Raw genomic sequence first — 15,518 nt, forward strand, 5'->3', positions numbered from 1 at the left:
TTATTACTGATACACTATAGTTCATTATCCTGCTCAGTGCAACTGCAGGGGCAGCAGGGGAGCTCCGGCGTAAGATCACCGAAGCGGAGGGGGAGTGACAGGATTGGAGTGCTCACACTGTGTGGGGCACCCGGAAAGATGGTATGCATTTCGACGGTCACTGACCATCGAAAGATGTGGGAGGTGCACGCATATAAAAGTGACTTTGTGCTCATGTGCTGACCCCCTGTGCGAATGCCTTCGGTGAGTATCACACTAGCTGAGGCCTTCGCACTGACAGGCGGTGGCAGACACATCCCCTCATATGCTAACGAGGTGATGCAGATGGCGTGGGTGGTGGTGGGCGTTTGGTGGGGGGTGGGTGGCAGGTGGCGCTGACCTGTTCACTACGCTGCGAGTATAGATTGCATATTGATGTTGACTGTGGTTTTAATATCCTGGTGGATACAGTTGAAAGGTCTCATGTAGTGGATTGTTGTACATTGTTGTGATTTGTGCTTGATTTCTTCTTTGTTAACTTTGCAATTTGTGCATAAGCAATGATAAAATGATTAGAAACAATGGGTGATTTATGGCAGAGGGTGAACTTTGTATTCCTCGCAGTATGTATATGTACTGTGAGCAGGATGACAGATTGATGTTAGCATAACAAATATAACCTTTTCATGTTTTTTGGAGACTGCAGTTTCTATTTACCGTATAATTGGTGAATTAGTCACCATGAAGGATACATAACTGACTCGTGTCTTTTCTTTGCTAGACAGGGCTACGACGATCTGGAAAAACAACTGAAAGAAGTGTTTATGGAGAGGAGCAGTATCCTCCGGCAGCTTTCAAAAAAATCCCGGGAACTGGACGGCATCAAAGGAAATCTTCAGGTCAGAACATTTTTTTTTTAATGTAAATGGCAAATCAAAAGCATTTTCCATCATAGAAACGAGTATTTAACTAAACACATGCCGGGGAAAAATATAATACAAAATTAGGGGACAGGTTTATGAAAAAAAGAAAGCGGATAAGAAAGGAGATATTTATAATAAGCAGAAACTTGAAATTTTTGGTGATCTTATCTGCCTCTCAGACAAACAGATAATATACAAATGATCAGGGCCAGGGGGAGCGGGTACTAATTACCCGGGCTTGCTGGAGGGGCCCTGGTCCGCAAACCCCTCCGGCCTTGCCTTCCCCCTCCGCCCCTCCCGGACAGTAGCAGCAGCACACGTACAGCATATGCAGTGCTGACAGCAGGCTCAGTATGAGCATCTCACTGACAGCCTGAGAGGTCATGCTGAGCCGGCTGTCAGCACAGCACATGCTGTACATGTGCTGCTGCTGAGGGGGGGACAATAACACTCCCCCCTCAACTTTAGTGTGTTTTTCCACCACCCTAAACATTTTGGGGGCGTGACCTAATCATTGGAGGTGGCTACACCTCCTGCGATTAGGTCACGCCCCCCAAAAAATTACCGGAGACCAGCATACATCTCAGAGGCCATGCAGATGTTACCTCAACTTAGAGCCACATGTGCATGTAAACTGTGTTAGCAGAGAGAGCTGCGGTGCTTGATGTTAATCCACACAACAGTGCTGGCGATAACAGCTTGTAAAAGAAGAGGTTCTGCAGCAGCTGATGGCAGGGTGATACAGTAGTTACACGGCAGCTATAACTAGGCGCCATATGCTTGTTACATCTCTCCAATGCGAGGTATCGAGGTATCCGATTCAGGAGAAAGCATGGTATACTGATGTCTGTGCTGCAAATACTGTAGCAGCCTATTAAAGTGGCACCACAATGCCTACCCATTGCTGCAATGTTATAGAAGGACACATTTTTAAGGTATTGCACTTGCTGAATGCTTTGTTCCAGGCGAGCATTGGCGTATACTACAGCATACATAATTATTATTTTTTTAAACTGAATCGAAGAATAAATGGCGTTGGCTATTGCAGCCAATCAAATACTTTCATTTTCTCAAATAGATTAGACAAATTGCACACTTCTCTATTAGTATGTGCTAATCCAACTTTATTCATAGCAACACGTTAGGTACTATAAATAGCCTCCATTTTTAAAAGAGTTAAGCCCTGTACACACGCTTAGATTTGCTTTAGATTTGATGTTAGATTTGATTTTCTATTAGATCTGGCATTAGATCATCCCATTCGATTTGGCATTAGATCTGTACTTTTGCATTCGGTTCGATTTCGATTTCATAATGTAGGCACAATGTACTCATTCGATTTACTGGATCGAATCCGAGATTTCCTTGGCTGCACAGTAGATTTTTCTAATTGATTTTGAGAAAACGGGAGTGCGCATCGAATCGAATGCAGATCGAAAGTGTCTTAAAAACCATTCGATGTGGATTCGATTTTGCTTCTATAAGCAAAATCGAATCGAAAACAGGGAAAAATCTGAGCATGTGTACACAGCTTAAAGCCCTGTACACACACCTTGATTTGCTTTTGATTTGATGTTAGATTCGATTTTCTATTAGATCTGGCATTAGATCTTTCCATTTGATTTGGGATTAGATATCGAATTCGATATACATTCATGGTACATTGTACACATTCGATTTACAAGATCGAGTTCGATATTTCCTTGGCTGCACAGTAGAATTTTTTGTTCGATTTTGTGAAAACGGGAGCTCGCATCAAATCGAATGTAGATCGAAAGTGACCCAAAAAACATTTGATTTAGTTTAGGATTCGGTTTGATTTTGCTTCTATAAGCAATATCAAATCGAAAATCGGGAAAAATCGATGCATGTGTACAGGGCTACAGATTGAGTCACTGTATTAGCAAACACTGTTCTATCGCTTATTAATTTTTTTGTTTTGTTTAATATAGTATATAATATATAGTATAGCAATGACCATTAAAACAATGGTTTGTTTGGTTATTTATAATTTACTAGTCTTCTTTGATTATTTTTATTTTATTGGCATTAAGTTGGGTCCACACTGAAGCAAATCCCATCAGTTCAGATTGCCAGTACACACAGGTACGATGTTAATGACGGACGTAACAGTCACCGTTCTATCCTTCACTATCATGCTTTAGGTCGCTAGCAATGTTGCTATGCTTGATGTGCAGTACATTAAACCTAACGTTGCCGCATGCGAACATGGAAGCGCGCATATCGCCAGTACACACTGAGCAATAAAGATGATTTGCAAGTCCTATCAGTCTGACCAGATGGCATATCACTCAGTGTGTACCCAGCTTTATAGTTCCCAATGGCTTGCAAAGCCATATGTACAGTATTCAACTCTGTAAGGCAGTAAAATGTATTAATAATTAAAAAAGAAACACTGTAAACTAAAAGCATTCTATATTATTAATTAGTGCGGATCTTAACACATTAATTCATATTTTTCTAGAATTGGCAGTGTTGTTCTAGTGATATACTTTAAGCTTTTTAATTACTGACAGCTAATAGAATTTTGTAGTTTATGAGGTTGAGTTGTTTATGTTTGTATGTTACACATTTCAGCTATTTCTGTTAAAAAATAAACTACAGTACAGTATATGCAAAACGTATAAATGATAATTTTATTTTCTAGTCTTTTAAAAGCAATGAAGCAAGTTCCAAGGATGATGTGAAAAAACTTTTGGCGTTAGAAGAAAAACAAAGGTAAAGTAATACAAAGAAACAAAGGAAATAAATAAAATCCTGTTATAATGGAATATCAATAAAATCTCTACACAATGGGGGAAATTTACTAAAGGAAATTTGTAAAAAATATGTATAAAAATAGGTGTATTTGTATCCAGAAATACACTTATTTTTGACATTTACTATCCCGAAAATATGGCAATTCGTATTCGTATTGATGTGCTATCAATACGAATACGAATTTCCGTATTTTCGGGATAGTAAATGTCAAAAATAAGTGTATTTCTGGATACAAATACACCAATTTTTAAAAATTTCCTTTAGTAAATTTCCCCGAATATCTCTACACAATTCATAGGTTAAACCAGGGGTTCTTAAAGTTTTTGAATTACGGCACCCCCAATGCATCAGAAATGTTTTCACGGCACCCTTAGGCTTAAGGTTTCTCATTGAGAAAGTCATAAACAAATATTAAGTTAAATAAATTGTGTTTATATCTCATCCTTAGGATCAGTTATGTGGTAATGGACAGGATTCACTTCTGTTTGTCTACAATATGACTATTATAATGGACATAAAAAACTTGAATTGGTCCTGGACCACCAATCCAGGGCACTCCTGCCAGTCCCCCAAGGCACCCCAGGGTGCCACGGCACACAGTTTGGGAACCACTGGGTTAAACGTTAGTGCTATGTGGTAGTAAGATGGCTGTGCATTCCACAGCAGCCGAGAATTGGAAAGCCTAACAAGGCGGAAGTAGCACTAGTTGAAGCGCATAATGATGCCTTCCAGTCATATGGACCGCACACCGGAAGAAATGGACTCATGGAAGGCGGCTGAGCTGCACGCTGATATACTAGCGATGTAAGTGTACATAAGTTTGAGCGCTATTACTACGTGGTTTTGCCACATGTGTTAGTTGACCTTAGGGTCATTTGTTATATACTTGCTGATTTGTTGGCTTTGTGAGGGAGTTGCCAGTTGCGGGCTTAAGAGGTGGCCCTGTGGTTAGGGATCTGTTTGTCTGTCTCTTGATGTGGTCATGAGTAAGGCCATGCTCCGTCGTCGAAACGTCGACCTGATCTGTTTGTATTGATGTTTGTTTTGCTAAAGATTAAAGCAGCACGTTTGGAAAGATTAATAAGCCCTGGTGAGTGCCATCTTTTTTGTTGTGTGGTTATATATATATATATATATATATATATATATATATATATATATGTGTGTGTACAAGGATGGGGGTTATCGGAGTGCGCTCAATCTATTACCACGTAGCCAACCAGTACAATTAATATATTGACATGATATAGCTATCAAGTTTTATATAGAAGTTCTCTTGTCCATTTTTTGGAATAAAATATAGGCTTTGTTCAAACAAGTAGTTCTTTATTTAAAACCAACCCAACGCATTTTTCATTAAAATGACTTAATCAGGGACGTGACTACAGGTGATACAAAAAGAAGAGAAGGGCATCATAGTACACAATGTAAATGCACAAAATAGTTATAAAATACAATTACATGATGTGCATACTGAGACTAGACCCACAACAAGGTCTGTACAGCAAAGAGTGTTCTTAAAACACTTAAAATGTTTAAAAAATCTATAAAGATATAAAATATTGTGGTTCAGAGGAAACTTTTGGACACGTTTCATCTTTTTTAGGTATCTTCAGGAATAGTTTTTGCATCTGCAAGTTGTGCATTATGTAGAGGACTAGACAAAGCTGCAGAATTAGCTTTGTATTTCTATACAGGTTGAGTATCCCCTATCCGAAATGCTCGGGACCGCGAGCATTTCGGATAGGGGAATTTTCCGGTTTTTAGAATTTTTTTTTTGCAGCCATACTTACCTGTCCCCTGATGGTCCCCGGGCGTCCCTCGGCGTCCGCGCAGTCCCCGGGCGTCCACAGCAGGCCTCCGGCATCTTCTCCTGGTCTCCAGCGGTCCCAGGAATGCATTGCGCGAGTGTGCGCGCGCACCGGTGACGTCACCGGCGCGCGCGCACACTCGCGCAATGCATTCCTGGGACCGCTGGAGACCCTGGAGAAGATGCCGGAGGCCTGCCTTGGACGCCCGGGGACTTGGTAAGTATGAAAAGAGGGTTAGGGGTTAAGAAAAAAAAAAAAAATCGAATGATTCCAAAAACCACGGTTTTTGGAATAATTCGGATAAGGGATGTCCGGATACCGGATACTCAACCTGTATAATTTTAGAATTTTTTTATAATTTTTAAAGCAATGTAGGGGATAGTTAATATGGGATTGGCTGGGTTGAACCACCTTGGTTTGAGACCAAAGCACTCTGCTTTTCTTTTATTATGCTGTGACTACTGGAACAACACCATGATGTCCTAAAAAGAGTATATTTTATGGTATAATTCCTAGAGATGTGCAGGCTCTGATTTACTCTGATTTACTCTGATTTCAAAGCAGGATCTTATTGCCTATCAACTTTCAACAACTGTCATGTGATTTGGGATAGCCAATAAGATCCTGCTTTGAAATCAGAGTAAATCAGAGTAAATCAGAACCTGCACATCTCTAATAATTCCACATTTTGGTTGCATGAGTAAGGTGAACCAATGCAGAAAATTCAATAGAGATAATGTATACAGTAAGAAGGGTGGAACGTTGACTAGATCAGAGAGGTATTAAATCTGCCCAGCGTCAGCAATGACTCCGCAAACAATCCTATAGGACAGCAGGAGAAACGCACAACTAATATTCTCACGCTTAAAGGGTAAAAAACTCCAACACATTAATTGGTTTAATCCCCTTCATGATTATTTCAATTCAAAACCTTCAGTCCTATAAATATGTCTCTAAATGTAGTTTATACAGTATGTGCCAATATGTTTAGTCTATCTACATATATTCAGATGTACAGCAAAAGGAATAATAAGCAGTTATTAAGCGGTTGATTGAAAGATGTACAATCGTAGCAAAGCCTGGTCATTTTAGATTGTTATTGTTAGAAAACATTAAACCATGGTTGATCAAGGATTTTAAAACAAAGCAGGGTTTCTCAGTATTTAAATACTAAGCAGGGTTCAAAACATTAATAACAAATGGTTTAAATAAGTTTTAAAACCCTGTTTTTTGTTTAAAAAAAGTTTATTTTATACTTTAATGAAATTAATTCCGTAATATTAATAAGAAATTGAAGGCAAGAAAAAAGGTTTCAAAATTTGGGTTCACTTATAAATGGTAAATTTTGGTGATAAATAAAGTGGCTTAATTACAAAAATAGCGCCCCCCACTGGTCATTTTTGGCTGCCCCCGAAGAAATGTAACCCCCCCACCACCCTGCCATACACCCATTGCCGCCGCATCTGTACCCGCAGACAAGTAGATCTGCGTGTCCCGGTTACAGATGCGGTGACAAGTGGTAACAGGGGGTAAGGCAGACAGGAGTGGAGCGATAGTCCCTGCAGACCCCCGGAGCCCACACTTACACAGCACCTCCCTGCCACCACCTCCCTGCCATAGCGGGGCTATTGTTATGCCACTGATACAGATATTAATTCTATGTATTTAGTATAAAAAAGTTATAAATATATTTACTTATTATGTAGAAATTAATTGTAGTTTGTCCCGGGCCAGTGCTAATCATGCGCCTACAGTCAGCGATAAAGTTTTGTGATGTCACAGGTCATGTTGCCCAAACTAATGGGCGCGACCCAAAAAGTCCCATCACACATTTTTGGGCATCACCTCTGGGGGAAGTGATCTTATATAATGTTAGCGTGCTTATTGGCATAAACAATTGAATACCGCCAAGAGAGTCTAATATGGAAATATGCAGATGTATAAACACTTTACTCATCTGCAAGTAAAGGGAGAGAATGTACAATCATTCTCAACATTGACACATACACACAAATTAGTTAGGAAGCTATAACTTCATCATGTAGAATAAAAAGAAAAAAACTCTATAAACTGTAGGTAATATTTCTAATACACCTCATGTTAATACAATCTACCCCTTCAGGTCTAGAAGGGTGTCGGACGGCTCCCCGATAGTCGGGATTCCGACAGTCAATACTCCGACGTCGGAATCCCGACTGCTCCCTCGTGGGGGTCCACGACCACCATAGAGGGAGAATAAAATAGGTGGCAAGCGCAGCTCGCCACCGTGCCCGCAGCATGGCGAGCGCAGCAAGCCCGCAAGGGGCTTCATTGCGCTCCCCACACTGTGTAGTCGGGTTTCCGACGTCTGAGTAATGACTGTCGGAATCCCGACTGTCGGGTAATTATACCACACCCGTCTAGAAAGTCAGTTTGATCCTTACTACATTAAATTGTAATGAGGTATTGAAGCTTTAAAAGTGCATCACCGTAAGACAAAAATGTCAACATCATAAAGCATTTGTTTCAAAACACTGGAGAAAAGGGACTGAAAATTTATAGCATTCCTTTGTAATTCTTTACCATTTCTATGGGCTTATTTCTTCTGCGATCTGACTTTACTGAAATACAAAGCACTGCACACTCATCGTTTTTTTCTGAATTTCAAATTAATCTCTTTCTACTTGAGCAGTGAATATTGAAGATCTCAATAAATCAGTTTTTATTTCTGTCTCAAAAGCCTAAGACAAAAAGAGAGAATATTTTCAAACAAAGTAAAAATGTTACAATTTAAACATTTTAGATGACCATTGTATATAAAAAAAAAACATGTGTATGTGTGTGTGTATGTGTGTGTGTGTGTGTATAATAGAGAAAAGAGTCTGCTCTCACATGTTCATCCGGGGTGTTCCCAGCTGTGCCCACAAAGGGTTAAATTGACTAAGACGGGAGTTCTATTGCAGATGGAATGTTGCCCATATCGACAAGTCAGTTTCTATTATCTTCTAAAAGGTTCTAAATAAATAAGAAGTTAAATCTGATTGGCTGGTATAGGCAGAATCCCATCTTCAATCGAACGTCTATCTTAATAAACTTACCCCAAAGAGCCTAGAGAAATGTAGAAAAACAGTAAAAGGGGCACTTACCACAGCATCTTGAGACAAATGTTTAAAACCCTCAACTGCATAAGGCATTGTAGTATAGTATTACAGTAAATCACCTTGTCTAGGGCTTCCTTAAATAGCCAAACCTCCCATGATGAAAACAGTTTCCAAAGGTCTGGACATCACTTATACTTCTTTCAGACCGCAAATGCAGGGTCACACCAGGACTTTTAAATGGTTCAGTCCCGGTGCGACCCTGCATGTGCGTTCTGTTCAGATGGCAGCATCGAACTGGCATTATTGAGGGCACATCGGAGCTTCGTCGGGTCATCGGGGTCGGGGGATCAGGCAGCACTTAGAGCTGGTGCTACACCAAGCGCTGCCTCCTCCATAGTGTGATCAGGAAATGGGTCGCTCGACCCGTTTAAACCATTCACACTGCACAGCAACATGGTAACGAACCGGTAAGAACTCTTTTTACCCGGTTCAGATTGCCGTGTTGCTACCAGTTAGCTGTAACCGATAAACCCTTTCACAATGCACTAATAACCGGGTCGAGCCAGCAAGTACCCGGTAATTAGGTGCCATGTGAAAGGGGTATTACACACAAAGAAACAGTAAGTATAGCAGCTCACATGTTATATGCATTAGTAATTGCTTTAAATTCAGCCCACAGCAAAGTCATTATGGTGCAATTGTACAGATTAGACATAAACGTTAGATCTGATGCAACCACATGCCAGTTCTTTCTAATTGTTTCTTTAACATTGGTTGACATATAATTTAATGTGCTGACAAAAGCCATCTTGTTCTTATGTGGATTTCTAGTCTTTCAACAAACCTTTTCTAGCTCCGGAAAAGCAGCCTAAAATGATCTTATCAGAGTAGTTACTTTGCTTAAAATGGTCTGTATTATTGCGAATATAAATATATAAATATAGAAATTATTGTATGGCAGTTATTTTTCTACACATATCAGACTTCTTATCTACAAATGCAATATTTATTATCTGAACTTGGGGGGGGGATTCAATGTCAGGGGAACGGCTGTCGAGCAAGCTCGACAGCCGTGTGCCTGTCCTGTTCTCGCTTTGGTCGACTGGAGCTCGGCGGTCGGGATTCAATGTCCCGGCCACCGAGCGGCGAGAAAGGGGCGTGGCCGCGAGTTGAGGACGGAAATAGACGAGCTCCGGCCGGGAGCTCGCCTATTTCCGGCTTTTCTCGGCAGAACGAGCCCGACAGCTTGTGATGTTGGGCTCGTTCTGTGGAGAACCATGGCTGGTGTAAGGCTTCTTGGCACCCTAGGCAAAACTTTAAACAACTCCCCCCCCCATACGGCCACCAATACCCACTTTCCAATCCCTTAAGGCATACCTGTCTTACCTTCCGAAATGGTAGGGAGGCAAAATAATTGTGAGGTCCTCCCAGCCCCCTGGTGAGGTGTGCAAGTCCCCTGCTTTTCATGGAGGCCCCCACACCTTTGCCACCCACAACAGAGTACAAGGAGGAGGTGGCAGCAAGTAGGACAGTATGCCTCAAGGCAAAGTATGGGGGCAAGGTCTTAGAAGTTCCACAGCCGCCACCTGCATTAAGTACAACAAGGATCCTCATAGACATTCTTAATTTTTTGATAGGCAGACTTGGTGGCGCCCCCCAAATCCTGGCGCCCTAGGCAGCTGCCTAAAGCTGCCTAATGGTAGAGCCGGCCCTGCGGAGAACCCCTGTTCAATGCTGTCGGGGCAGACAGCATTGAATAGGGCCCCGCAGCCATCTCCCCTGTCAGGAGATGGCTGCGGGACCACGTCCAGGAATGAATACCCCCCTAATTCTAGCATCTTTCTCGGATGGATAACAGTTAATACCAGCTTTCACTTGGCAGCTCATGCAAATACAATATCAAAAACTCTCAAATTCTACCAGGGAATAGTACATTTATCATTTCTTTTTTGTGTTATTAGTACAATTTTTGTTTTCATTTATTCATGTCTTAGAGATTCTACAACTATTGGTCACTTGTACCATGGCATCAATCAATCAATCAAATTTTAAGATTCAGTATCTATCTATCTATCTATCTATCTATCTATCTATCTATCTATCTATCTATCTATCTATCTATCTATCTATCTATCAAAGGCCAACTACTTCTTACCTCCATTAGGTAAAGTTCTGAGGCCACTTGACCTACCAAATTTCTTCTTTTTTAAAGTAAAAGCATTTTAGGGACACTGATTCAATCATGCTGGATTTGGAGAGAGGGAGTTGTGAAAACAGAGATTGGAGGTAGGAGCAGTGGGTGGGGTGGATAGTTTGTGAACTAAAAACTGTCACAGCTCAAAGTGAAAGTAAAAATATTCACAACTCAAAGTCAAAATATATTTGACGCGCTTTTAACTAGTGTTTGATAAAAGTCCATTTGTTTATCTTCTCCTGTTACTTTGTATTTTTGCAAAAACATTCCAATATACGAATTACACTTTATCAACTATGGTTTAAAGTGTACTAAAACATTAATATATTATTGTTTATTTATTTATTTATTTTTGTGTAGTTCTGGCCCATTTGCAGTTTCAAATAAATCTGTAAAAAATGTAATACGAAAAATAAAAAAAATGTCTTTCTAAATGTATCTTGCACTTTTTTTTCATAAACTAGGGAAGAGATGAAATCCCTGCAGGAAGCATTCACAAAGCAACTTAATGAGGCAACAGAAAAGGCTGAAAAGCAGCAGGCTACTGTAAGTGTTTGTATCGTGTGACCCTCCAATTACGTCTTTCCTTCCATTTTTATTTTTGCTGTTTGTGATCTGTGTGTAGAGTCGCTGTGCCTTTGTTGGATGTTAAAGTGAAGTAGAAGGGTTTTGAAGTTACATTAAAGCTTATTTTTTGATAATGGTCCGGCTTTTTGTGCAACAGCCGAAAGCTACAAGGTAATAAGGAATTTGAAATTTATAGAATTTTTTTGTGTGTGTGTGTGTGTGTGGGTGGGTGGGTGGGTGGGTGTGCATGGGGGGGGTTGAAATATTTGAAATTTGAAAATCTATCATTCGAATATACAGTATATTCTATAAACGTAAATAATAATAAAAAACTAAGTAAATGTTTCATTTAAAGTTGGACGGAAAACATTCACGATAAACCATCCTATCATTAATTCAGCATTGGAAAGATTCAGCAATGGAAATATAAAATGTACTGCATTTGTGATGTCAATGAATCTTAGATAATTGATTGGTTGTAGCCTCATGCATTAGTCCAGGCCACCATGGCTATAGTCATAAGGGGCTGGATAGAGTTACAGATCCTGGCCACCACATAAAAATAGGCACATCTTCAAGACCACATAATGATGACCACCCGCCCAGCTGGCCCCACAGTTGACTATAAATCATAGTCATTATAATTGTACTGCATTTTTTTTTGCAAAAAAATATTTTAAACTTTAGTTTTTTTGTGAATTTAAAGAGTCCATGGCTCTGGCCATAACCACACAACACTGATCATACTGTATGTCCTCCCCTTCTCAGTATAGGCCCTTAAACATTTACAATCCAATCCTCCAAAATGGCTACTCGCACTTTGAGTGAATGACATATTTGTTTTTGAAATGGGATTGGTTTGGCATACCGGCGTCCAGGATGCTGGCAGTTGGATTACGGAGCCAGAATCCTGATATTTATCAGAAGACCATCTCTGGATCTCCAACACCACAACAGTGGGCATCTCATATAAAAGTACAGTATGTTGATTCTGGTTAGGGCTAGGCCATGCTGAGGATTATTAGGTTTAGGCATAGGGGCGGTTAAGGATAGACTCCGGAGAGAGGTTAGGATAAGGTTTTGGGAGGGAAGTATAGGGTTAGGCATTAAGAAGGTATGAGGATTAGGCAGAGGGGGAGAGTTAGGGTTAGGCACTAAGGGGGTTTAGGGTTAGATTAGGGGGGGTAGGGTCAGAGGGTTAGCATACCTACCTAGAAGGTGTGTCAGGATTCTAAATGCCGCTGTCGGTCTTCTGACCATCAATGTCCCAAAAACTTGTATGCCAATACCTTCCCTTAGGAATAGAAATTGGTATACTACATTGCATTTTGGAATTAACGCAATGTCTTTTGTATATTTTTCTAGATAAATTTCCTGAAAACTGAAATGGAACGTAAAAGTAAAATGATCAGGGATCTACAGAATGAGGTACTGTAAGTGACGCATGTTTTGGTAAACATCTATCTTTATTCCATATGTATTTATAGCAACTATTAGAGATATTGGGGATAATTGGGCATGGATTGCTAATCTGCAAAATTGCAGAAAACCGTTATGTGTAAATTTGCAAATGAATTGCGAATGGATCGCTAATTGACATTGACTCACAAATACATACACAATTCCTACACATCTAAAGATTTTGCTGTTTGTGCAGTTGTGAGTTGCTCTGACCCTTCCACTAACCTGCGACTGAGACAGAGTGGAAGTGGTCAGTGCCGAGTCACAAACCCTCCTTATAAACACCTGGGCACGCTTGTGTTCTTTTATACTCCCACAGAAAACGTCAGGTTTCCACCCCAAAACACCGGCTTCCTGTCAGTCACTGGCGACAGTGCGATTTTGATCCATATGCATTTTATTTCGCTAATTGCCCTCGCGCATGCACCAGGCCTATGAAACACACGCACGGTCATTCAATAATCGCTCAATTTGCAAATTCGCTGAATAGCGATACAAGTTGAATTAGGCCCATTGTTCTGTAATTCTTATTTAAAGCTAATTTTCTTCTAGTAAAAACTAAAATTCTAGGAGACACTTCAGATTAATTAGGCTGCTTTTTACTAAATTTGTAAATTTGAAAATTTGTATTTACTAAATACAAAGAGATTTTGATTTTAGAGAATGTACAGGCAGTTCTATCCATCTGTCTATCACACGCAGTCACACACATTTCAAAACCTGGGATAATCCCATATTTACAAATCTTGCAGGAAGTGGAAACGATGATATGAGATTAATTTAATTTAATATAAAATGAAAATATAAAATATAAAACTTAAATTTCTCCAAACATCTGGTGTTGCTTCCTGCAGTCCGTCTGCTGTGGTATAGTCAGTGTACAGTATATGAATACCTCCCATTATCCGAGTTTCTGAAATTGTTACAGGCGTGTGCCTGAAAAGGGGTGTGGCATTACATGGAGGGGTGTGATCTGGAAGCATGCTATTAAGCAATGGATGTATTCTGCAGCTGTGATTGGCTCTCCCATCTACAGAGGTACTTGCTGCAAGGAGCTTTATTGTTTGGGGCGAAGTGGGCATTACTGTGAGGAGCATAGTTAATCACAATGGACATTACTGTGGGGGCGTAATGTGATGTAATGGGCATTACTGTGCAGAGTGTAATGTGGTGCAATAGGCATTACTGTGTGAGTCATAATGTGGTACAGCAGCATTACTGTGTGAGTCATAATGTGGTTCAGTGGGCATTACTGTGTGAGTCATAATGTGGTGCAGTGGGCATTACTTTGTGAGTCATAATGTGGTGCAGCGGGCATTACTGTGTGGGTCATAATGTGGTGCAGCGGGCATTACTGTGTGAGTCATAATGTGGTGCAGTGGGCATTACTGTGTGAGTCATAATGTGGTGCAGTGGGCATAACTGCAGCATGCGCATATTCTTTTACTGAAGTTCTAAATCGGTTCTAATCAGCTTCTGCCTTACATGTTAAAAGCTGTGTTTGAAAAATGACAGTAAGGAGCTGATTGATTAGTACATTATCTTTCACAATTTTATCTCTCGAAGCCTTAAAAAACTCTTAAAAGTTTTTGTATAATAATTAGGGTACTGTATTTCCTTAACACAACCTCTGCTCTCCTTTGTGGCACAGTAGCAGAGGTAACCCTACCTCACATTCCAAGACTATTCAGCTCATAGGTGCTGCGAAGGGCATAAACAGTATGAGTCAGCAGTGACTGTAGAAAATCTTTATGAAATTAATGGAGAGAGATCTGTCCTAGTTTAGCAGCCTTTCTTTGGACCCCTTCGACAGCTGCAGTCCGATAGCCAATGCCTCCAATGTTTTTGGGAATGATGCCTTTGGTACCTACCTATTTCATTTCATCGCATTGATTTCAACCTAAAATTGGTTTGACTTTTCTTAAAATCAGATGATGGTGTCTACTATTTAAAGCCTCTTTTCACATTATGGGGCCAAATCAGACCTACTTGCACAAATCCAAATTCGTCTTCATCCCCGATGGTGGGGGACCGTGCATGCGCATAGGCGCTAAGCATATGTGCAGATCCCCGCAGAAAGCGACTTCGGGGAAAATAAAATTTTCCAGGGCGTTTGATGTCTGATTGACAGTCAAGGGGGCTTTCTGGGGTGGACACCCAGTGTTTCACTGGCATGCCCATAGAAACACGGGCCGGCCCCAGGAAATGCAGGTATTCGCCTGCCTGCTCAGGCGGATGACCTCACTTGATGTCAGTGCCCGCCCCAAAATCGCACAACTATGTCCTGGGCTACTTTTCGGCTGTAAACAAAGGAAAAGGCATTCGATGGTAAGCAACCAGCAATTTATCTTTCCTCTCTGCGGACGCTTGCACGCAAATGTGCAATCGTGTGCTCGCCGGGGTGGTGCTCGCTATGCTAAACATACACTTCACCTCATTTATTAACAATGAATATGACTGTAATACATGAACAGAGAAATTATTATTATTTTCTGATACTGTATATAGTATATAAAATGCCACAAGGGTTCCGCAGTACCTAACAAAGTATATAAACAAATAGGCACACAAGAAACAGATAGTTACAGTACAAAACATTGAAGGACAAGTACATGTTTTATAAACAATCGTCAGTGGTCATAAGTAGAACTCAAGGCCAAGCAGCAGCAGAAACTAAGAGTTAGATGTCTTTGTAGGGAACATGGAGCTGATGATAGTATGC

The 15,518-nt window shown here is 40.5% G+C and overlaps 1 protein-coding gene across 2 annotated transcripts in view; it reads left to right on the forward strand.

Annotated features, from left to right (window-relative positions):
• Positions 1-15,518, forward strand: part of LUZP2 (leucine zipper protein 2) — a 538,553-nt gene that overhangs the window by 262,644 nt on the left and 260,391 nt on the right. Inside the window, exons 2-5 of one of the 2 annotated variants that reach the window (XM_083164175.1) lie at positions 761-878; positions 3,571-3,641; positions 11,233-11,314; positions 12,701-12,763. In XM_083164175.1, coding sequence (XP_083020301.1) covers positions 761-878; positions 3,571-3,641; positions 11,233-11,314; positions 12,701-12,763 — 334 coding nt within the window. The remainder of the gene's footprint in view (positions 1-760; positions 879-3,570; positions 3,642-11,232; positions 11,315-12,700; positions 12,764-15,518) is intronic. The other variant, XM_083164176.1, reaches the window with a different exon arrangement.

This window comes from Crinia signifera, chromosome 11 (genome assembly GCF_055691185.1).
Source record: "Crinia signifera chromosome 11, ASM5569118v1, whole genome shotgun sequence".
Lineage (NCBI taxonomy): Eukaryota > Metazoa > Chordata > Amphibia > Anura > Myobatrachidae > Crinia > Crinia signifera.